Source organism: Colletes gigas, unplaced genomic scaffold, assembly GCF_013123115.1.
Source record: "Colletes gigas isolate AHSC1104 unplaced genomic scaffold, ASM1312311v1 Colletes_gigas_Sc00026, whole genome shotgun sequence".
Classification (NCBI taxonomy): Eukaryota; Metazoa; Arthropoda; class Insecta; order Hymenoptera; family Colletidae; genus Colletes; species Colletes gigas.
This window is the reverse complement of record NW_025106655.1, coordinates 2,791,427-2,814,318: the sequence shown is the minus strand read 5'-3', so window position 1 is coordinate 2,814,318 and position 22,892 is coordinate 2,791,427. Positions and strand designations below refer to the sequence as shown.

Below are 22,892 nucleotides of genomic sequence, written 5' to 3'. Positions count from 1 at the left end.
ATAATAATATAATATTGTTTTCAATCATACACTATATTTGTTTCTATACAAATTCATGAATTCATATTTTTACGTTCTTGCTCGAATTCTCGTAATATTCCACGTAGGTACTTTGTTTGATTCTTCCATTTCGTTTGATTGTTTGGTGTTGATTCAACTTGGTGTCTCGGTCCAAGTTTCTTTCATTATTAGGAGTGTTCGTTTTGATACGAATAACATTGTGTCGATGCATATACCGTATTTGTTTCGATGTCTCTGACTCGTTTTTTCGTTCGTGTTCGTTGTTCGACACTGATTAATATAAGATTTTTATTTTTACTTCTCAGCTTAAATTTTTGTAACATTTTGCTAATATACTCTGTTCAATTCCCTTTAGCTAGGTGATAGATCATTTTAAAGTGTTTATTAAATTTCCTACCATATCTCACTAATATACATATGAGTTTTGATTTCAGTTTAAATTTGGGTTAATCGCAAGGACATCGAGGGAGAACGCCACAACCGCCGAGGGACCTTTAATTGCAAGTTGATTAGTCTTAAGCTTCGTCGCGAGTATTAAAATGAACGTCGAAGCCTTCTTTATTATACGTATCTCCGCGTCCTACCAAGCAATTATTCAATAAGTAGCTTGTCTCTCGCTCGTTCCCTCGTTCCTAGCTTCGGTCACCGGTGTTTCATCGATTGAAACATGTGATCGGCCGTGTAGCTGATCCGAAAGATCTAATCGTCTTCCCTTTGGTAGCTCGATCGAGGGAAAATGGTACTTTGCTGGAAGGTGTGGAGTTTCCGTATTCTGCGGAAACGCATACCTTCCAGCGAAAGTCGACACTGTTTCAGGTACTCTCTCTATGTCAGACAACTTGAGTCGGGTCCTTCGGGCTCCCGGCGGGTTGCATTGGAGCAATGGAGACCTTCGATTCGGAGTCGCAGCCGTCCGTTATCCTATAGAGATCTAGTTAGCAAGGGCAGTAGGTTCGATCCTCGGATCCGCTGCACGGTTCAGCGTCGCGTCGCGTCGCTTCGCGTGCCCCTCAAATTAACTTCGTCCCTCTTTTTAACGAAATAATTGCTTGGTACAACTAAACCAGAACATCCAAGGAACTTTGTTTCCTTCTATCGTCCGAATTTTAGTTTTAACTTGACCAGATTTGAGCTTCGACGTTAATTTTAAGCCCCTATTGTATGCGTCTCCCAATATAGCCAAGTAATTATTTAACAAGTAGCTTCTCTCGACTCGTTCTCTGGTTCCTAGCTTCGATCACCGCTGTTTCATCGATCGAAACATGTGATCGGCCGTCCAGTTTGTCCGAAAGATCTAGTCGCCTACCCATGATGGATCGATTTCTAGAAATAGAAATCAATCTACCAAGGGCAGTGTTGATTCGATCCGAAGATCTGCCGTACGGTTCAGCATCGCGTCGCGTCGCGTATCCCACAATATAGCTTCACTCCTTTTCAAACGAAATAATTACTTGGTACAACTAAACTAGAAGATCGAAGGAACATTGCTTCCTTCTATCTCTCTAGTTTAGTAATCCAGCTAAGCTTAGCTAAAAGGGAGATCGATGGAACTTTGATTCCATCTATCTCCCTTCGGGTCTCCACTCGCAGCAACCTCCACGTGGTGAGACCTGGGGATTATTATTTAGTATGTAATTAATACAATTATTAATTACATAACAAATAATATGATCTAATGGCTGCGTTCTTCAGAAACCATTCCATTTGTCGTAACAATCGCGAAAGTATTTCATAGTGTATTAATTTCTCACAAAAATTCAGATACACTCGTCAACTACAGATCGATTTAGGATTAGATCACAGACGAAGTATAGGATCATTTCAAATGATTGATTTTAATGAGTCAGCGTTTTTTAAAATTGCTAAACAAAGAGGACAAATAGGACAGTATTCTCAAATATTTTCAGATTTAATAATTTAAAATTATATTGAATTCATTTGGTTGTTCAGACTCAATCGTATTAATGGTATAAATATATGAACGCATGTCCATTAGCATAGTAAAAAAATGTCTTTTTTTTAATAGTTAAAATATGATCAGGGGGTCCTAAAACGTGTATTTCCGTAAAAAAATTTTTGAAATTTTTGTTTCATTGTGGTTTTTGCTTATATATACGTCTACATAGGTCGGAAAGTCAAAAATGCCTGGGCAGTCGAAAATCTCGGCTCGAGATTATGCGAGATCGAATTTCAGCTGTGTTGAGAGCAAGAAGGATAGACTCACATTCGCGTCCTTTCTCGAATCCTCGAAGCTATACGAAACGCCAGAACTCATATACAAGCTGGTTGGCATTAGTGTGTGTAAGTGGAGGGGCAGTTCCCTTTGGGCACGGATCTGCCGTCTGATAATACTGCACTGTCTTTCTCAATCCCTCCCATAGTCAACTCACATGTATTTACGCACACACTACAGCTGGCTGCCCATCAATACTAATTCAGTGCCTAGTTTCTCGACTGACCGCCATTCATGAGAAGAGGCCGCTAAAGTCACCTCCGAATTTTCAGGTCGGTATGACAGTCAGATTCGGCCGCGAAAGTCCATAAGGTGAAAGGTCTATTCATATAGCTCGTCTGTGCTATTAACCTCGTAGAGTATCAGTGGTTTTAGAGCAATCTTTTCGTTTAAAGTTTGTGGTTTTAGAAATTATAAGCAACCGAGCTATTTTGAATATGTTTTATTCTACGACACAGCGGTGACCAAAGCAAAGGCTCGAGAAAGTGAGTTAAAAAGAGACAATTTTCAATATAATTGCTTGGCAGAGCACAGACACTCGTGCGCTATAGCTTTAATTCTAACCAAGATCTAAAGATCCGGTAGAGGATGACGATGTCTTTTGTTATGCCCTTGCGATAAATTCGGTTGCAAACGTAGATCTAATCTGAAATATAGTCTGGAAAAATAACAAAAGACGAATCAGTCAGTAAAAGTGAAGCGTCAATATTTTAGCACAGACGAGATATATGAATAGACGTCTCACGTAATGTAATTTTTCGGCCGGAGTTTCTGGGGTCCCGGGACCCCATTACCATTTTCGTGTCACTCGCTACGTTATCAACAGATTCAGAAATTAACACAAGAGGAAGTGAGACAGAAAATAAAATTACATAAATTTTATTATTTTTTAACGGAATTAAAGCTGTAGGGTCCATCATTGGACATTAATCGATTAATTTCATTGGAGAAATCAATCGATTAAGAGTATTTAAAAATTTCAAGATTATTAAAATTCATAAGGATGTATATCATTGATACGTACACCGCAAATTCTCTATTTTTTATTTTAAATTGTAATACATCATTTATTAAAAAAATAACTCGGCAGAAACGTATTTGCGACTCGAAATCAGTTTAATCAGACTGTGCATCGGGGCCCCGGAAACTCCTCATTCCTCGCTTTCGCACACTATGCTCAATTGCGTGTACGTGAGCTCGTTGAGTTTCGGAAGAGCCGAGAAGAACAGGCTGATACTCGCTTTCCTTCTCGCTCTTGCATCGCTGACGTCGTTTACATTTCTCGAAAGCAAGCCTGGCATCGCCAACCGTTCGAATCGTCAGTAAACGACAAAAGCCATCGTGACTGACAGACCTTACATTTCTCGAAATCGGACCTGGGCGCTTTTTGAAGATTTATTGACTTTCCATACGAAGCGACCATGCGTTATACATATACATATACATGTTATACATGCTAGGAACTATAAATTGTATAACTTTCGTTGTATATCTACTTTCTAATAACATGGGAAAATTTTAAAATATAAAAAAATGTAAGAATACTGTAGAATTTTTGCAATGGAGAATTATTGAAAGAAAATGAGGTAATTATTTAGAAAAGGCCGGGTCTCACCGATTTCGATGATTTTTGAATATGTTGTAGAAATCAACATTTTGAGCAACTTTTTCCTATACATATAACCGCCGCTCGGCCTTAGTTTCCGAGATTTTTCTTCAAAAAGATCGCTACTACTACAATGAATTCTGTCTATATGTATGTACATATCTGTGGCTCTGTATTGCATCAGTCCACGATCGTTGCTTTTTTCTCTTGTTTGTATTAGTCGGCATGACAACCGACGACAAATAATGTATAATGTGTCGAGCTAAATCTAGTTCTGCATTGTTGTCAAAGGTTCGAATTTTCTGAAGTATGGAACTCGCCAAATATATTATGTAGGCTATTTAGGTGAATTCTTCTTCCGTCGACAATATCATGCTAATGATCTAATAATTAAAGTCGAAATAATGGCTGAAATCTTTCCCACTTCTGATAATATCAATAAAGAAAATTGAATTAGAAAATGAATGCGTGGCCGCCGTTTGGCGGCCGGCTACACAAATCGAGTTTTTAAGCACAGCTGTTATACGCATTCATTGCCGGCCGCCTCGATGTATCTATAGAAAATAAAAAATAAAAATTTATTTCTCATAATTTTCTATGGTATGGTAAATTCTGAAACAATTCCCAATATACATAGCAGGTTGATTTATACATGTTTCACAATAAAATGTTGTTTGACGTCTTTCTCCTGGTGTTTTCCTGTCGGAACAAATAATGCAGTCCCGGTTTCTTTGGCCTACATTTGGAATATGTAGCTTATTATTCATTCTATTGTCCGACAAAGAACGTTAATTTATTTAGATTATAACGAAGATAGCAATAGGAATGGTTCGACTTTGAATGAAGTTTCGATTTTACGTTTATAGTTTTTTACGTTTACGTTTTATGTTCTTTATGTTAAATAATTTCAGTAAACATTAAATAATATAGTTTATATAGTTACGTTTATTGTCCACGTGTTTGAATCCGACCATACGCCTCTGACCATCATCGACAATCCTTCCACTTCCAACGTAAAAACGGCTGATATATTTCTCATTTTAATAGAATATTTCCCATTTTAATAGGAAAGTACAGGAAAACATGTGTTTCTTAAAAAAGTGCGGTGAAATCAGTTCATTCTCCTTAATCACTAATAAACTTTCATGTCCCCTCAGAGGGGACGACCGAGTGCAAAGGGTTAAAATATGTTCATAAAATATTATCGTTTTAAAACGTGTATTTCCGTAAAAACAAATTTTTGTAATTTTTTCTTCATTATGGTATATTGCTTATACATTGTATATGCCTACACAGGTCGGAAAGTCAAAAATGCCTAGGCAGTCGAGAATCTCGGCTCGAGAATATGCGAGATCGAATTTCAGCTGTGTTGAGAGCAAGAAGGATAGACTGACATTCGCCGCCTTTCTCGAATCTACGAAGCTATACGAAACGCCAGAACTCATATACAAGGTGGTTGGCATTAGTGTGTGTGAGTGGTGGGGCAGTTCCCTTTGAGCACAGGTCTGCCGTCTGATAATACTCCACTGTCTTTTCCAATCCCTCCCATAATCAACTCACATGTATTTACGTACCCACTCAGCTGGCTGCCCATCAATACTAATTCAGTGCCTAGTTTCTCAACTAACCGCCATCCATGAGAAGAGGCCGCTAAAATCAGCTCCGAATTTTCAGGTCGGTATGGCAGTCAGATTCGGCCGCGAAAGTCCATAAGGTGAAACGTCTATTCATATATCTCGTCTGTGATTTTAGAATATCTCTACGCGATGGTCAGCCGCTGTATCTACTGTACCCTATATCGACATAGAGTGTTAAGTATACAAGCTTCGGGAATTCGCAAAAGATGGTGAATATTAAGTATATAAGCAACAACGTAAATTGTTAAGGATACTACGTTGTAGGTGGGTGGAAATTGAGTTTGGTTGGCGTAATGACAAAGAGAAACATTAACCATTGAATATATAATAATAATAATTGTATTTTAACATCTCTACTACGCACTAAGATAATAATGACCTTAATCCTAAGACTTGAAAGCGTACAGGTTATAATTAAAATTTTATACTATAATGATTGGCTACTTGGTTCGATGATTAGCACAGTACACCAGCAATGTATCTCCTTAATTTTTTACGTAACGAAAATACTAATATTACAAAGGTTTTGCTTTAAAAATATTTCCAAGACTGCGTGTTACAAGCGTCTAATCATCTGACCGTATCGTTTAAGTTACTTATAGCCTAATTAAATATTTACAGCCTTACAAAAATAATACGCGGTTTTATCACATAAAATATATATTGTAGAAAAACTACATTTGTCTATTAGCTTACTTTCGACGCAAGTTTTACTATATCAACGACGTTCGATTTCACAGTACAGTTACATTCCCGCGCGTTTAACACCCTGTCCAGAACGCATTCGAAACACATATTACGAGTTAAAAGCTTCACAAAATTATTAAATTAATACATTTTTTTTACTATTCCCATCTCATCTCTTTTATTTCTGTCGTAATGAAGTCTTATAAAGACGATAAAGAAAATAATTTAGCGCATTTCAAGACAACGTATTTTCGCGTACCCCGTACATCATTAACACTTATTGTAGCTTTTTCTGTTCCTTTATCTTTTATTAGACCAATTCCATCAGACGTATCAGAGAACTGTTTCACATTGTCTTAATGGTTAAGTTCGATGTTTCAAGATCTCGTCTTCCTGCAAATTGCTTGTTTGTTGTCGTGTATACGTCTGTGTTTGTTAAAGTTGCTCGGGTCGCTAAATTGTTGATGACAGATCGCGCAGATCAACGGTTTGTAACCGAGGTGTATCCTGTAAAGGAAAAGAATAATTCATTTAGTCAGAATGGTCGAGAAATGGCGGCAAATTCGTGTCCAGTTCGTAAATTTTTTAAACAAAGCGTGACGAAGGAGGCTACATGGAACACGAGTCGAATAGAGGATCGATAAGCTTAATTTTGATAAAATAATTAAAGAATTTCATTTATATCGAAAAACTCACCTAAGATGGATCTTCAGACTGTACTTCCTCGTGCTGACCTTTTTACAGTAGATGCACTGGAACCCTTGCTGCGATTTCTCAAGAGCTTTGAGCACATTGTCTATGTAGACGCCAACATTGTCCTTGTTGATCAATGCCGCGTTCGGTTGGACGTTGTAGAGCGTTAAAACGGTCTCGTCTACACCGGGTAGACAAACACTCGTGGACACGTTGGGCTGATTCATGTAGGGCTTGAAGGCGGAGACCGGGAAACGATAGTCCAAGAACTTTCTCATCGGCGACACTTCCGTGGAACTGGAGGACGATTCGTTGGAAGACGACGGTGAGGGTTGATTCGTGGTACTCGGCGATTCGTTGTCCGTTATCGAGACGTTCGGGTTCGACGTTTTCGTCAAGTTCAGCTTGAAAGACGGGCTGAATCTTGGCGACAGACTGAACTTTTCCGCCAACACGATCCATAGATAATTACTGTCCAATTGATTGCACTGTAGAGTCAGGTGGATCTTCAAAGGATTCGGGTATTTAAACAGATTGTTGCATTTGTGGCAGACGTAGCAGTTATGACCTGAAACAAATTCGTGAAGGTTAGGAATCGTTGATCGCGTTGATCGTCGTCGAAAGCCACGGTTTAAAAAATCATTTACCTCGAATGTTGAACGGCATCAGGGTCGGTACATCCAACATATGTAGGATGTCCTCGGCGAACCACATCAGCAATGGTTCGCCCGAATTTATGTGTTTCGTGGTCTTTAGAATCACTCCGTTGTCGGTGGTCGTCAGCTGCACGTTGTAGCTCAGACAGTCCTTCGCGAAGGTGACGATCTTTAGCCAGTACGAGATGCTCAGGGCCTTGTTCACGCAGTACAGACGACTTTTCTTTTCGGCGATCTCGACCTACGATCGACACAAAATTACCCTAGCTTTCGAAGCATTGTACACCCTCCTAAATAACAATTGGAATGGTACTCACGTGTTGAATGATGGGCACGCGCTCCTTGGGCAGTACGTTGACGTCGATGTTGTCTGTCGAGGAATCTTTATTGAGGATCCCATCCGCGGTGACGACCGGTTGATCGAAGCGTATTTGGGACAAAAATATCCTCTCGGCAACCTCGGTGCTCATCATCAGAGCGTTCTCAGCGACGGTAGGAGGGAACATGATGGCGTTTGTCGGTCCTCTTTCGGTTTCGAGCTTCGAATCTCTAGGCAGCGGAGCCTTAGACTCTCACGATCATACCACCGAGTTGCTCGATAGCCACGAAACGTTCAGCTCGGGCAAGAATTATCGTAGATTCACAGGGGGACACACGGTGACGTCTTAAGGTGTACACGGGATCGCGCAAGTTTCGTGAGTCCAGCCAAATGGTTCTCTGTTAGCGACAAGATAATCTCGATGCACGCGACTCGATGCTAAGGTGTCAACTAAGTACGACTTGCATTCCGCACATTGCTTTAATACATCGAGGTCGTGCCCCGAATTGACTACCGGGAGTAGGGGTGGGACCCTCTCCGTTGCAACCCGATTGGACGCCACCTTTTTCGCAGCGAGTATACGTGTAATTGTATTTAAAGAGCCCGGCTAGGGGTAACTTCGCCCTTTCTACTTTCTCGAATCCTGATGCGTCGCCAATCACCCGGAGTGGGGATGCATCGTGGCAGGGAGGGGGTTGTTGTGGATCCAGTGGCATCCTAAGCGTAAGGTGCATCCGGAGGGTTGTTTAACTGGATACGGAATATCTCACGAGGGATTAAAATGATCGAAAAATATGTTCTTGCAAACGTATGTAGCTTGGTACAAAGGAGAACGCTAGGTGCTATAAATAATTTTCAAATTAATCTTTTTAAGTGGACTCTGGATCTCATAATCAAATAATTACATTGAAATATATCAAGCAATTATTAGTTTAAACTTGCAGAGGCCTCAATAATCCACTTAAGGGTTAAACGAGACCCTGTATCTTTTTTATTCATACTATAGCAGCGTTTGTTGAATCGAATACAAAGATTAAGAATAATATACGAGTCGTTGGTTGAATTCTACGTAGTTGTAGCGGCTTTTGATATTTTCTCTGTAGAAGGAAGGTTCGTGAAAAATTGGATAGCTCGTTTAATGGATAAAAATACAATTTCAATCGAGCATACACTTTTTTTGTTGATTAATTTTTATGAAGAATTTTCATTTCTACCAACGTGGACGATAGGAAGTGTCAATTCTTATTCCACGACACTTTTATTTCGCGTATATATCCGAGAACGCGGACGTGACGACGCAGGTCGCACAGAGTCGTCACCAGGAGCCAGGGCCGACTAGATGTTTGATGGGGCTATAAAAGCCTCATGTGAAAGGACATTGTTTGGCTCAGCTGCAACCCAATGTGCGCGTCTCGTCGAGGATGAGGGATCCTGACGAAAGGTGCATCTGAATCAACGGTTGATTAGGAAATTAAGTGGCTCATTCTTCTCGCACGCGCGCGTAGATCACGATCGACAGATACCGTCTGGATTTGCCTAATCGTTCGTAGATCTAGATACCATCCCCTGGCAACCTACGGGAATCCTGATTTTTCGTTTCATCGCAGTCAATGTACGAATCTCGCCATATTGCTCCCCGATCTCTTCTACTCCGCGCTACTAACCTAACAGACACTGTGTCACGTTCGACACATTCTTTAAAGAAAACAATATTTCTACAAATATAGTAATTAAAACATTTGTGGTATATAGTTACTAATGTGATTTAAGCTTTTTCATTATTAGAGAAAAGTTTATTCTTTTGACCCCCAAGTGGATAATTGAGTGATACTCCATTAGTACATTATTTTTTAAATGCTTCAAGGGAAAGTTGATTTCCATTTACCAATTTGGTAAAAATCAACATTAAGTAAAATAATTCAGTTGAAATCGAGAGCCCACTTAAGGGTTAAGTAAAATTTAATTTGAACGTGATCAATGTGTAATCCGTCAATAGATACTGTCTATGAAAGCGATTGTCGATGACTCGAACGTGTCGGTGCAAGGTAGTGTCGACGCGACAGGTTGACGCCAGCTCCCCGGGCCGACCTCAATAAACTGCGCCAAACCAGACGCAAACCGGTCACTTTCAACGTAATTAGGAGGCTTAATATTTTATTGTTTTGGCGGGCCTAGGCGACCCTGCTCGGTCTCCGTTACGAAAGTCACTTTTGGACCATCTCCCCGGTAGTATACTTATTTTCCCTCGGTGTCATAAAATAATAAGGAGGTAGGCTTGTCCATTGACTGTGCGTCTAACTCGAATTTCAATGATTTTTCGATAAATTGTATATTTTTCAAAATTTACAACCTTGCAAAACAAGTAGAACGAAAGTCACGCTTTGCGGGGATTCTTTATTAAAACGATCGATTCGCGTCAGATTCGATTGTACGAGAGTCGATTCCAAGAATTGGTAGTTGCCTGAAGAGAAGAAAATGAATTCTAAAGGTGTTGTAGGGAGAATTTTTTGCAACTTTCCCTGCACCCTTGCTAAATAAACCGAACTAACCGAGAAAACGAATTGGAAAATCGAAACCCTTGCTCCGCGGGCCCAAAAATCACCGTTGTCTACGTGACTCAGCGCACGTCAATGTCGGACCTAAGCACTTCCGTTTCGGAAACGACGCTCGGTTCGTACAGAAGGAAAATGGCGAATCTTCTCGAGATCCTAATGGCCCCGCCTTGCCTCGAACCGAAGGCGATCTTTGCAGGTATTCCTTGCTAATAGCTATAATATAGTACCGACCATTTACGTCGTTAGAGGTTATTACGTTGATCGATATCTTTTCTGGTTAAAAGACTTTTAACGTTAATACGGCCATTTGCTTCTCGGTTTACGGTTCTCGGCTGATGCGTTCGCGTTACGTTAAGATCTGGTATAGGGGGGGGAGGTTAAAGAAATATTTGAAGAAGGGAATCGCATAGTCGATCGACGGTGGCAAGGTGAATCCTAGCGATCTTATCGAATTAGCTAGATTACAAGGTACTCGACGCCCCGAAGGAAAACCAGAAAAAGGGCATGGTTCCTTCCACGGTGGATCTCCCGCGTGGTTGACGTGATTCATCCACCGGGGTGAATGATGCCGGACCAAGGAATGACACGAGTGTTCACAAGCTGCACCATCCCCCGTACCAACCCCTCTCTCTGGTCCCTCGAAATTCAAGCACGAGTGTTTCACCATTCTCCTACCCGAAACCAAGCTACGGCAAGTGTTCCGAGCCCCTCGCACGCTTCGTCGACGGCAAACACTAGCTACGAAAGCCTCCTGGAAATTTATTCTTCGTAATTTACCAGCCGCGTAGCTTCCGTCGGCTATTTAGACACGCGCGAATCGCGCCAGAGTTTCGAAAACTAGGTAAACGCATCCGATTTCTCTCATTGGTTCTCACTTTTAGTAAACCATACAGTTTCATAAAATTTATTTATAAAAATTGTAAATGGGCAACAATAGTATTTTCAATTGCAATCCTATAGGTAAGAATAATTACAAAATATAATGAACAATTTTCAAATTTGTTTTCTATAGAATTTCTTTCTAATTACATCTCTTCCTCCATACAAATTTATTACTTTTTTGAATTAAATTTAATCTCAGCTGAATTATTTTACTTAATGTTGTTTTCTTATTTTCCCTTCAAAGCATTAAAAAAATAATGAACCAATGAAGAATCACATAAATCTTCAAATAATTACATTTAAATATATTAATCAATTAATAGTTTAAACTTGCAGAGGCTCCAATAATCTATTTAAGGGTTGAAAGAAAGAAAGAGGAAGTTTTGATATTCTCGTTTTTCCGTATTCGACGGATTTTCGATCGATCAAATATAAATAAACATTTTCGTATCTTACCGTGGGCGGGTAAATTTCGATTTTTGCCCGCATCCCGGTTTGGGGTTCCACCCTCTGGTCTCTTTCTAAAATCGGGGGTGCATTCAGAGAACCGCGAGCCAGCAAGCGAGCAAGTGTTCCGCCGTGACCAATGGGCCCTTGCACGCATGTGCGCGCTTCCCAATGCGATATTAATATCGCGATTATCATCTACGTATTATCACCGCGCAACCCCTCGGCCACCGATGCTCAAAATAAGCTTGCCAGAAAACACCCTCCTCGGTTTGTACGCTCGTCCACCTTCCACGACCATTGCTCGCCTACTTTTCCATCCACCAACAATTTTTTCGACCCTGAAAATATCTCTCTTTTACCAAATTTCAGTGTTCCATAACAGCTCGATCATTTATCAAACAAAAGTTTCGGGGTAGTATTTTTAATTAATATCGAATTATTACGTACCATTCCACTTTACGAATAATCTTGTACGATTGAAATGTAGTAGAACAAAACGGGTTGTGGGAGTAGTATTCGGCTATTTATTTTAAATCGAGTTCATTTTTAGGCTTGTGTATTATTCGATCGTTAGGCGGACGGCGTTCGTGCATAAATTTAAATACTCGAACAGTTTTCCAGCTTCTGATTTTGGAAGCCTGCGTCGAAAACACGGAACCCCTCGCCGCGCATAGACGTAACAAATCTTATTGTTTGCCGCCCTTTTACGAGATTCTATATAACGCAACCACGGCGGATGCTGCGGGGCGAGAGCCTGAATTATGGCCGCCGTGACCATAAAGGTGATTCGTCTCGGTTCTGCAAGTGTCAAAAGTCTGTCCCTAATAGCTTTCCCAACGAGACACTGGCTTATGTATTATTAATATTCGCCTAGAGTCGTCGCAAACATTGCTTACTCGCCACTGGATCGATCTGATAGTCGTTCGATCTATAGTTGTTCGAAACGTTGCAAAACAATCTAACAAAATATAATTTTAGTAACTCATCCTGGTTCGACTAAGATTAGTTTAACGTTTAACAGTTTCAATTAATAGGGCAGCTGTAACGCCAAAAAGAATTCAATTTTTTAATCGAACGAAGCTTTTGTTAACGTTGAGTGTCGTGACAAATTCTTCAGGACAGAGAAGAGTATAATTAATGTCCAACATATGTATAGGCATATTACGAGTCAACATTTAGTTGCTTCGGGCACGTGCCATCGACATATTGTCCGTGTCTCCCAGCTCCGAATGCTCTCTGTAACACGACACGTGCCGCACGAATGCCCTGCAACGCGATCAGGGAACATCGAAGTCCCCATTCTCGGGTAGTATTTAACCATTAGGTACTGTTTACTTGATTTTAAGAGTCAATCCAAACCTACGAGCTACCGCAGACAAACACGCGGAGTGCAAAGTCCATCGTTTATCGTCAGACTCGTTGAGATTTGTATTCGATCGACGCGTCCCGATTTTATGAAAATATCAATTTTTCAAACACACGCCGATCGAATGCCTCGTTAATTAATTCGACGACTCGGATTCTGGTACGATTATGTTCTTCTTCTTTTCTGGGCGTTACCTGCGCTTCTGGATCCTAAATTCTGGATCCTTGCGCATTGCTGTATATCAGGGATGGCGAACTCGTAATCCGTGGACCACACGCTGTTCCTTCCCTTACCATCAAACTACTCCCACCATGTCCACTTGATTCTCTCCTGCGTCTGCGTAATAACGTGACACCTGTATCTATATACAGGCTGTCCCACGCACCTCCGATCTCCAGGTTTCGATCGACCGTCTTTACCGATTTTCCGTTTAAAAATAAAACAGGAAACATTTGTTATAACTTTAAGCTTCAACGAGAGTTTTGATGGAAATCGTACTAACTTAACTTTAGTAAAAGAAATAATAACTAATTTATGTTAACAGAAACGTTTCTCGTAGCCGATGAACGTGTCCCCGATGATCGTCGGAGAAATAGAATCACGCGAGGATGCAGGTGACACGGGTCACATGATGAAATAACGCGGAACAACCCCCTACTAGCGATCAGTGGCGGGGTTACTTGGACCCCCTTCTTGAGTCTCCCTAAAACACGACTCACTTGGCACACAAGTTTTGTGCATATAATGCGCGGTATCGGGACCCAGGCCCCAGCTTAATTTAATCCAATACAATATGTCTCCCCTCACCTTGTCCACCGTCGGAAAGGGTGCGTTAAAGAGGGTGGGTGGCTTTTTAAAACTGTGCCGATCTCAATTCACCGTGAAACCTCATCCTATTATGATCGATCTAATCCTGATTGGGCCGGACAGGTTTTTTACTTTCGCGGTGTACCGACGAGTCTTATCTAATTTCGAGGGTGGACAGATTCAAATGTTTTTTTTCCCCCGCGTCTTCTCGTTCTCTTTACTTACCATCGATCTTCCCCTCATTTTTGGCTCGTTCCGTCGAACGAAACGCGATTCTCGTCTCGCTATCGTTCATTCTGGAAATTCTATTTTCGTTTCTCAAGCACTCGTCTTAAATAGAATCGTGTAAAACATTGGAAAGCGTTTTGATATAAAGCGTTTTCCTCTCCGTTGATTTTCAATTGCAACCCCCCAGTTAAATTTATGGACGTGCTATTTATGTTAGGAAAACGAAACTTAACGGTATTAATGTTGCTGGCGCAAGAAGGTTCTCGACAATTTTATGCCAAACGAATAAACTATTCAGTTTCGTCGCCCGTCCGTGAAATCCTTTGTCCTAGAAAGAAATTTAGCCTGTTGCATTCCCGCTTCCTACTTTCCACTTAACGCGAAACCGTACTTGCGGCATTATCCTTGTGCAGTAGACTGTGACGCTGATTTTCGATAATAACAGGTATCCTCGTACCCTTTTATAGCTCAGTTATATACAAGTTACGGTAATTTCATAAAACGAAACCTAGTCTTAGGAACTGAGATTGTTTTAAATATTAATTAAACTGTGCAGAAGATTATTTTGAATTCATAGATATATTGGAACTTAAAAATGTTCATTTATTCATTTTCTGGTTTTCTCTCCACCCTTATTACTGAAATCAACAAATTTATTTAATTCGCTATATTAAAAGAAAATTATTTATTGTTATCAGGTTAAAATAAATTCTATATTTGAAGATTAAAGTTACGAAACTTAAAAATATAATATTTTATCTGGGAGATTCGAAGTTCAAAATTAAAGGAAGGGTTCAAGAGACAAGGTTTCTATATGAATATTAAATATTTAATTTATTTAGATTGCTTCCAATGTTTCTCATGAAACTATTATTGCTGCGAATCGTTCGCGAGTCACTTTTGCCGTTGAAAAAACTTCTTCCTCCGGTGTCCATTGCCGGTGTTCGACTTACGCTGTAACTGCAAAAGAAAATTAACGAATTGTATTTCGAGCAATTTTAATAAATAACTATCAATTTGCATACGTAGAAGGATTGATTTAAATTTAAGAAGCATTTATACGATTATGTGTTCGAATGTGTGTAATTAACGCGCGAAAGTTCGCCTCGTCATCGAGATTAGGGTCAATAATTAATTTCTGATGGATTTCTCGGAACGTGTGGCTGTGGTGGGTTGTGTTTGCCATTGGGAATGACACGCGAACGTGGTGGTGACCTGTCACGGGTCGCAACCCTGTGGAGATGGATTTGTTTCGCAGCTGTGTACACTGCTTAATGTAGGAGCCATCGGGGACGGGGATTGCTCCAGTGATGGCGAGGTGTCCCTAAATCCGTAAGCTAACTATATTACGCTTGTTTCTTCGTCGAAGATCAACGAGCGTTAAATTCTCGGCAAACGAGCCCTCGAACCGGAAAAAGAAATCACGATCGACGACGAGACGCAACAAATCAACACAAATCAACAAAATTTTAAAATTGTTTGAAATTTTTAAAGTCGCTCGAGACGTTGATAGAAGGCTGATTAATCGTCTTTGTTGAATAAAGAATTGCTCGGGATGGCTACCAATAGCGAACAAACGTTTCTAATTGTACGCACAAGGGCTGGTCAACGAATCGTCTCGTTAAACAATGTCCATGTTCTCGATAACGGGTGGTTGGTAGTTCACGAAATTCGGATCGTGGCCGCCATTTTCCAGATTCTCCATCGACGGTTTCCGTCTTCTCGAGGCGTCGTACTCTTCGCCGAGTTTCCTATACGTCTCTGCTCGATTCTCCAAAATCTCTCTGATGATCTCTGAAACGTTGAACAAATTGATAAGTAAGACATCTACAATATTTGAATAGTTTCGATCAAGAGTCGATAATTAACGACAGGTCGAAATCTATGGCATAAACGACATTTACCCATGAGAAGTTCTCGGCTTTCGATCATGTTGCCCATTTCCTTCTTCACCTCCTTCATCAGCCACGGCACGAAGCCCTCCTCGACGTCTGTGCAAACAAATATTATTGGTCTCCACGCGTCGTGTTCGAAATCGAATCGCACGGAAAAACTAATCGAAACGAAATAGCCAAGCGTGCTTTGTTATTCGAACCGGATAGAGGACATAAATAAAGAGAAATTAATAAACCTTTCTGATTAACTAATTCACAAAAAGTAGCAGTGTTCTTGCGAGTTCACGAACCAGCCTTGATCTCGTCCAGCAGGAATCCGGACATCTTCAGTCCTTCTAGTACCGCCGGAAGTAGTTCAGCGATATATCCGGTTAGGATGGTAGCCGCCGCGACTCGTTCCTCCGTTTCTTTCTCAGCTTTCATTGCCCTCTCGTGTTGCTTCAACCGTTGATCCTATCGAACATTTCATAAATTATATACTTTAACCAAATAATTAAATTAAAAACGAATTCATTCGTTATTTAAAACGTTGATGTGCTCAAAGTAAATATATTAAAAGGGTTAAATAACTATTCAATTAAACGTGTAATACCTTTTCTTCTCTTAGTCTCCTTTCCTGTTCCGCCAGCCTTTGAGCCTCAGCCTTTTCCGCGGCTCGTAGCTCCAGGAACTTCCTCTGCTGCTCCTTCAGGGCTGCGATTTCCTCTTCCTCGAGGACCTCTATCAACGCCTGCTCCATCGTCTTTCCCACGAGCTGCTCCAGTATCGGTTGCACTTCGAAATCGAAGTCGAACAGCTGGGTGAGTAACAATTTTCTTTAAACAAGTTCGTTTTACGAAAATGCTGAAACCAAACGAAGTACTTACGTCACCGGGTTCGATCTGCGTGCTGGCATCTTCGCCAACCTTGCTCGGACAGTATTGCGGGGTTGGCGGCCTGTCCAAGAAGTAGTCGGTTTGCGTCGCGACGTTAAACTCGTCCGGTTTCTCGAACAGCTGTCGAATTCAGTTTACGCGGCGAAATTAATTGCATGGTATCAAAAATAAAATTGTTTAAAAAGTTATTCGAATCTCAACTACGTGCAAAATTGATACCATTAAAAGGTACACCCAAAGTTCTCGAGATGAAAATAATTTTTGGATCGACTTGGAGAGATTTGTCGCTTAATTTGAACGAGTTTAGAGTAATCTCCCGGCACGAGCACGTCACTTGTAAGTAAACGACAAGCCACCTTTTCCCGGCTTTTCAGAAACTTATATCTCCATTACATTTTTTGTATTGTCGGTGAACCGACAATAAAGCAATTGTCCCTTATTATAAGGCGCCTTTATTTAAGGGGTATTGTATGGTACATGGAATATAGCAGGCCCGAAAGGCAGCAGACTTCGTGGCGCCGCTATTGTTGACTTCTACCTGCGCCCGAAACTTAGGCGCCTTTCGTGTCTGCGAAGTCCGTATTGTTAGGAATGTTTTCCTTAAACTGTTAACCGACGATCTCGAGATACATCACAGTTATACGATAAAAAAAAAACGTATCGATTCTCTGAAAAATTTTGTTGGCGGGATTCCTTTGATGGAAAACGTTCGATCGCAGGGCATAAGGATCCTACCTCCTCGAGATAGACTTCCGTTTGCACTGGTTCGTGTTTGCGGCCAGGAACAGGCGGCGGTGATCCTAATCTTGCGACTAGAGACTTGGTGGCCTGAGCTTGAGCCCGTTTCCTAGCCAAATGTCTTCTTCTGGCTTCCGCCTGTCTCGCCGCTATCGATTGTTCGCCATCGATCTGCAACAAACAACCAAATATTTATCCGATTACGCGTTGCTCGTAAGTTCGTTCAAATATTTCCCCGACAGAATAGTAGAAATGTAACTTTGGTAAACAAAAAAAACATGGTTAAATGGTAAAGAATTTTTATTTATTTACTTACGAGGATAGGAGGGGCAGCAAACGTGCTTCCACGTACAACGCGTCGGTCAAACATAATATTCCCGAAAGGAACCGGTTGATCGCTGTAAGAAAAAAAATAGAAGAACGACTGCAATTAGCGCGTTTCGAGCAAAGATATCTATGAAAAAAGAATTTTAATAAATTATACAGGACGAATCAGCTTAAAGTAGGTATAATTATTGGATTTTCGAGATCACCATCAATTATACTTCATTCGATACCTTCATAATTTGTGAGCTATTTATCAAATTTGAAAATGTTTCCATCAAACGTATTATCAAGAGTGAAGGAACGATACAAAATTATAAAACAATTATAAAATTAACATTACAATAAACGAATAGGCGGAGAAAAATGTTATCTCATCCAGAGAAGGTCGCAAATGATTATTTTTTCTGATTCTCTGCGAAGGGACGTCGGGTCAGAAAGGTTCAAAGACTATTCGGTAAGCTGTTCAAATAGATTTTATTGCATCCAAGGAACGACGTAACAAAAATATTCTCGAATCTTACAGAATTTATAATAAAATATCGTCTACGAAACGGTCAGTTGAAAATAATTTCAACAACGTGTATAAAGTTTTCAAATTTATAATTAAATTTAAACTAGGACTCGAGTATTAGCGAATGGTAAAGCGTGGTTCGGTAATGCTTAATCTGGAACCAAATATCGGTTATCCGCGCGTCCATCAAACTTACGTCGCGTCGTTCTTCTTGGCGATCTTCGCTCGTTCGTCCAAGGTCGTGGCAGCCATGGTCGTCGCGTTCATCATTCCGAGGGTGAAGTCGACGGTGGCCTTGAGGGCAGCCGGACACCTGGCATTGTGGCTGCTGTGACGTACTTCCGGCTTCTTGGCCAGCGACACGAGGGACTTGAATCTCGACCTCAGAGGGCAAGTGAAACTGTCCGTGTCGTCCGCGTCGTTGGGATTCGGACCGATCCCGAGTAGGGCAGCCACTTCCGGCGGCGGCATCAGAAACTCCCCGGTCTTCACCGTGGTTATAAACGGTTTCTTCCTGAATATTTGGTTCCTCTTGGCGCTCTTGCGTTGCTCCTCCTTCTCCAAATCCTGAATCCTCTTCAGTTTCGCGTTCAGGACCTCGTTGAAATCCTCCGTGGACAGAGTGATCGCCGGCTTGATCGCCGGAACCTTCTCCAACGATCTCGAGCTCTCCTGGCTCTTGCTCCTCGGTTTCTTCCTCAAAGGGTTCACCTGATTCGACTGCAGACTCGCCTGGATCAGGTGATCGTTCGATCTGCTGATGCGTTTCCGATCGTACAAATTGTTGTTCCCGTTCTCCAGCCGGCCTCTGTCCGGCTCGATGTTTTCGTTGTCGCCGTTCACGTGCAGCAACGGAAGATTGGTGTCCAGGCCATCCTTCTGAAGGATCGTGAACGCCGGAGGATCCTTTCTCTCGCGCTCGAAGGGATCCCCGTTGGCTGTAGGCGCCAACGCGGAAATCCCGTGCGGCATACTGATTCCTCAGAAACGTCCACTGAGAACGTGCATCTTCGAAACGTTCTCCGCCTCGTCGTGGACGCGAACGAAACTTTTAAGTAGAGACGGTCGGTCTGCGATCGGATGGCCGAGCAGCGTAGATCGTACGGAGACCTATTCACCGATTAACGTCTCTATTATTCAGAGATAAAGTCACGGGCGATTAATAATTCTCGGTTTACTTCGCGGTCTCGGCGGATTACGATATCGACGCGCCATCGATCGCCAGAGAATTCTAACGAAGAACACGTCGTGTCTCGAAGCGATCGACGTAATGAAATATACTCGAAACGTTCGTTTCTCGGTGGTCGTTTGCTCGTTGTATCGTTTCGAGGTTCTGAGACGAAAAGATAGACGGATTCGGAGGAAGGGGCCGGCCAAGGTGGTCGCGCCGACGTTCACGGCATTACTAACCGGCTAGCCACGGGCTCGAACGAGTTCAGAGACTGGACAATGTCCTTAGGAATCGACCGACATAGACCGCAGACAGGGTGCGCGTATATTTTTACCGCGCGAGCGGCCACTCAATAACGCTGACCACCGTCAACTTTGCGCATGCCTAAATGATGCCGAAGGGGCTCGAAATCGGTGGTAACTATGACCACGTATGCCCGTCCACCAGCGCCAGGAACTTGTCCCGAACCACGCGATACACCCCTCCGTGGAACCTCTTCAAGGTGAAACACGTTACACGTTTGACCGATCGTTTCTCTTGTCGCCCTCGGCTTGCTCCGCCGCGACAACCGCCTTTGAACGTTCGCGAGCACCGAGGTTTCAGAAAATTTCCTAACGTTGTGCAACCAAGGTAAACGAGACTAAAAGGGAGCTATTTTTTTTCAACCCCTTGCGTCTGACTCGTCGCGAGTTCTCGATGTCAAGTTTCGCGATTACGAGGCCACGTCGTCGGGTCTCATAAATTAAAAATCAACGCATTTTTACGTTCACGAGGTATTCGTAAAACAAATCTATTCTTTTTCGTGATCAGTCCTTGTACGAACTTTAAACAAAATTAAATATGTTTGGAAAATTATTTGGAATTGAATCGTAAGTCGAGGGGTTAAAAGAGATCGAATGTAATTTACGCAATTCATACACTTTAATTAATTGGCCTCGAAAGTATGGGTTTTTCAAATTTTGGAAAATAGTTAAAGTCATAAGTACCACGAAGTTTTAGTAAAGTTTGGTAGACATTGTATTTGTATCTTTTATTCGAAATTAGCATAACATGTTGGTGAATTTTGTATTATACGATTTACTATGAATACGAAGTTTTATTTAATAAATAAGGGAGTAAATCTGTAATGACAGAGCTCGGGGATTCTGCGTGTTTGCATTATGTATTTCTGAGAGTTCGATAAGGTTATTGGCCTCGATGTGATTCTACGTCGTTTAATATTAAAATAGAGCTTTATACGATATTTTATTTATCGTTTCAGAAATAATCTAATAAGATAACTGTTATTGTGATTCGCGTCAGAAGTCGAGGGCAGAGATTTTTTTAATTAAACAAAATTTCGATCTACTGTAACTCTAAATTAAGTTTTTAAAGAATGTAAAAGGAAAGGATGATGCATCGTTGTCCTTTAATTGCTTTTTTCTACAAATTCCTTTTAAAAGCACGAACGTAAATATTTATATACATTTTATAATAAACTAGCGCAACATTCGTGATCTAATTACATATTTAAGAAAATAGGAATTATTTTATGACAGATATCATCCTGAGCGCGTGCCTCAGGCAATTTAGATATCGTTCGAAAGGTCTTGGCTCGAAGTTGTGCCTTTTCGTGGTTCCACATCCTCCCATTTCCGGTTTGGAAGTTACAAATGACTTCTGCTAGAACTATGCTGACGCGAATACAGGTACGAATACGAAATTATATCGTTTTCAAAGAAGTTTATGACATAGTTCTATAATTCTGGTAAGTTCAAAATTAATAGTGTAATCGTTGGTTTAATTATAGAATTCAAATCAGACGATACTATGACGCTTTACAAAACTCGATTTCGTTCGACCACCGATTTTGTCGCAGATCTTTCTTTTTCGTTAGCACCTTGGGAACGTTTCGACACATGTTCGCGCTCGAAAGTTCTTTTTCGTGTTAGCATAATGCGGCTGTCCTTGAGGGAGAATTATGGCAGGCGTGCGTTTCGCGCGAAACGCGCCGCATGATTCAAAATCGTGAGACTCCTTGGCTCAATCGCGATAAGATAAACGAACCGAATCCACCCATTTTGTTTCTCGTTTCGTGGTGGAAATCGTACGGCGGTTCGTTATTTTTTTTCTAATAAAAAATCATATTACCTCTCGACTATGTTCTTTGGTTAATTCGTGAGGGTAGACGATACTTTTTGTATCGATAATTCGAGGAGTAAAATATAATATTGTAAATGTATCACGTTCGTTCGTAGATGGTACTCTATTAATAGTTTTGTTAAGTCGACTAGAGAAGTAGTAAAGGCTAGTTTACGATAGAATCGAAAATTTTTATTCATTATTCGTAAATAAAATTTGCCTAGGTTGCATGGTTTAGCAACGGTTTATCTTTCTAGCGAGCAGGTTCGCGAACGCGACGAGCTCGTGATAAAATCAACGGGCGGTCATTCCCTTCTGGCGGCCATTAACCGAATAATTTACACGTGTCCAGCGTTTATTCCATTATCGCGCCTTTACGGTTGTCCATACTTTCGAATACAGCGCGATATCTGCTCGAGAATTGATTAGCTGAGCGTAATAATAGATGACTGTAAGTACATATGCACAGTCGCCTGCAATGTCAACCATTTACGTCCGCGTCGCCGTCTAAAGAATTCTAGCAACGGTTCGCCGAAGAAGCGTGATTTTTCACGAAAGCTGAATTCCACATTTGCAAAAAGGTCTCGCTAACGAACGGAAGCGAAAAATTTATCAAGAATTAGAAAAAAGTTGACTGACGCGAGCTGCGAGCTCAAATCGTGCTTTTACTTCTTTCCGATTGGCTTCGCCATTTTTTACTAAACTCTACAACTGTTGTTTTCCACGATATGTAGTATCGTACGTGGAATGAATGGACAAATCGTGTGTATGTCTGTGACTTCCTAATAAATCACGATCAAAGGTCGAAGCACATATCGCAATGGCGGGCTTAGTGAAGCTCTTGGGAGAAAAGAGAGGCTGTCGAGTTCAAAATTATTTGGAATTCAGTCGTTTTACAATAGAAATTGTGTACCACGGGAGAATCGATAATAAAAATGACCAGTGGGATTGATCTTTACGGTGTTGTAAATCGTGGGCAGGGGTCGAAGAATATAACGGTAATCTCGGGAAAGTATTAGAGGTACGTGTCGCAAGCTTTTCGAAACTTTTTGTTATCGCGTTTCTAAATCATTTTCCGCCTACAGGAGGGATATCGTGACACGAAAACTATAAT

The 22,892-nt window shown here is 41.1% G+C and overlaps 2 protein-coding genes across 2 annotated transcripts; both read right to left on the bottom strand.

Annotated features, from left to right (window-relative positions):
- Window positions 1-6,561: 6,561 nt before the first annotated feature.
- Window positions 6,562-8,039, bottom strand: LOC122401592 (oocyte zinc finger protein XlCOF28). Its single transcript, XM_043403815.1, has 4 exons — window positions 7,851-8,039; window positions 7,525-7,774; window positions 6,881-7,445; window positions 6,562-6,691 (listed from the first exon to the last, which is right to left on the bottom strand). The coding sequence occupies exons 1-4, from the start codon at window positions 8,037-8,039 to the stop codon at window positions 6,562-6,564; spliced, it is 1,134 nt and encodes a 377-aa protein (XP_043259750.1).
- A 6,948-nt stretch (window positions 8,040-14,987) lies between these two features.
- LOC122401625 (radial spoke head protein 3 homolog B) lies at window positions 14,988-19,458 on the bottom strand. The gene is made up of 9 exons (XM_043403863.1): window positions 18,683-19,458; window positions 17,965-18,046; window positions 17,646-17,819; window positions 16,902-17,030; window positions 16,628-16,831; window positions 16,326-16,488; window positions 16,045-16,131; window positions 15,737-15,934; window positions 14,988-15,100 (listed from the first exon to the last, which is right to left on the bottom strand). Exons 1-8 carry the CDS (start codon window positions 19,456-19,458, stop codon window positions 15,762-15,764), a joined length of 1,788 nt encoding a protein of 595 aa, XP_043259798.1. The 3' UTR covers window positions 14,988-15,100; window positions 15,737-15,761.
- Between the last annotated feature and the right edge of the window lie 3,434 nt (window positions 19,459-22,892).

What these genes read in the sequence shown, in the direction of transcription:
- LOC122401592 (XM_043403815.1), bottom strand. Translation starts at nt 8,039, where the DNA reads ATGTTCCCTCCTACCGTCGCTGAGAACGCTCTGATGATGAGCACCGAG. An exon ending in GCGTGCCCATCATTCAACAC is followed by an intron (nt 7,775 to 7,850) that starts GTGAGTACCATT and finishes TGTCGATCGTAG; the next exon opens with GTCGAGATCGCCGAAAAGAA. An exon ending in GATGCCGTTCAACATTCGAG is followed by an intron (nt 7,446 to 7,524) that starts GTAAATGATTTT and finishes AATTTGTTTCAG; the next exon opens with GTCATAACTGCTACGTCTGC.
- LOC122401625 (XM_043403863.1), bottom strand. Translation starts at nt 19,458, where the DNA reads ATGCCGCACGGGATTTCCGCGTTGGCGCCTACAGCCAACGGGGATCCC. An exon ending in GCCAAGAAGAACGACGCGAC is followed by an intron (nt 18,047 to 18,682) that starts GTAAGTTTGATG and finishes TTTTTCTTACAG; the next exon opens with CGATCAACCGGTTCCTTTCG. An exon ending in TTGCTGCCCCTCCTATCCTC is followed by an intron (nt 17,820 to 17,964) that starts GTAAGTAAATAA and finishes TGTTTGTTGCAG; the next exon opens with ATCGATGGCGAACAATCGAT.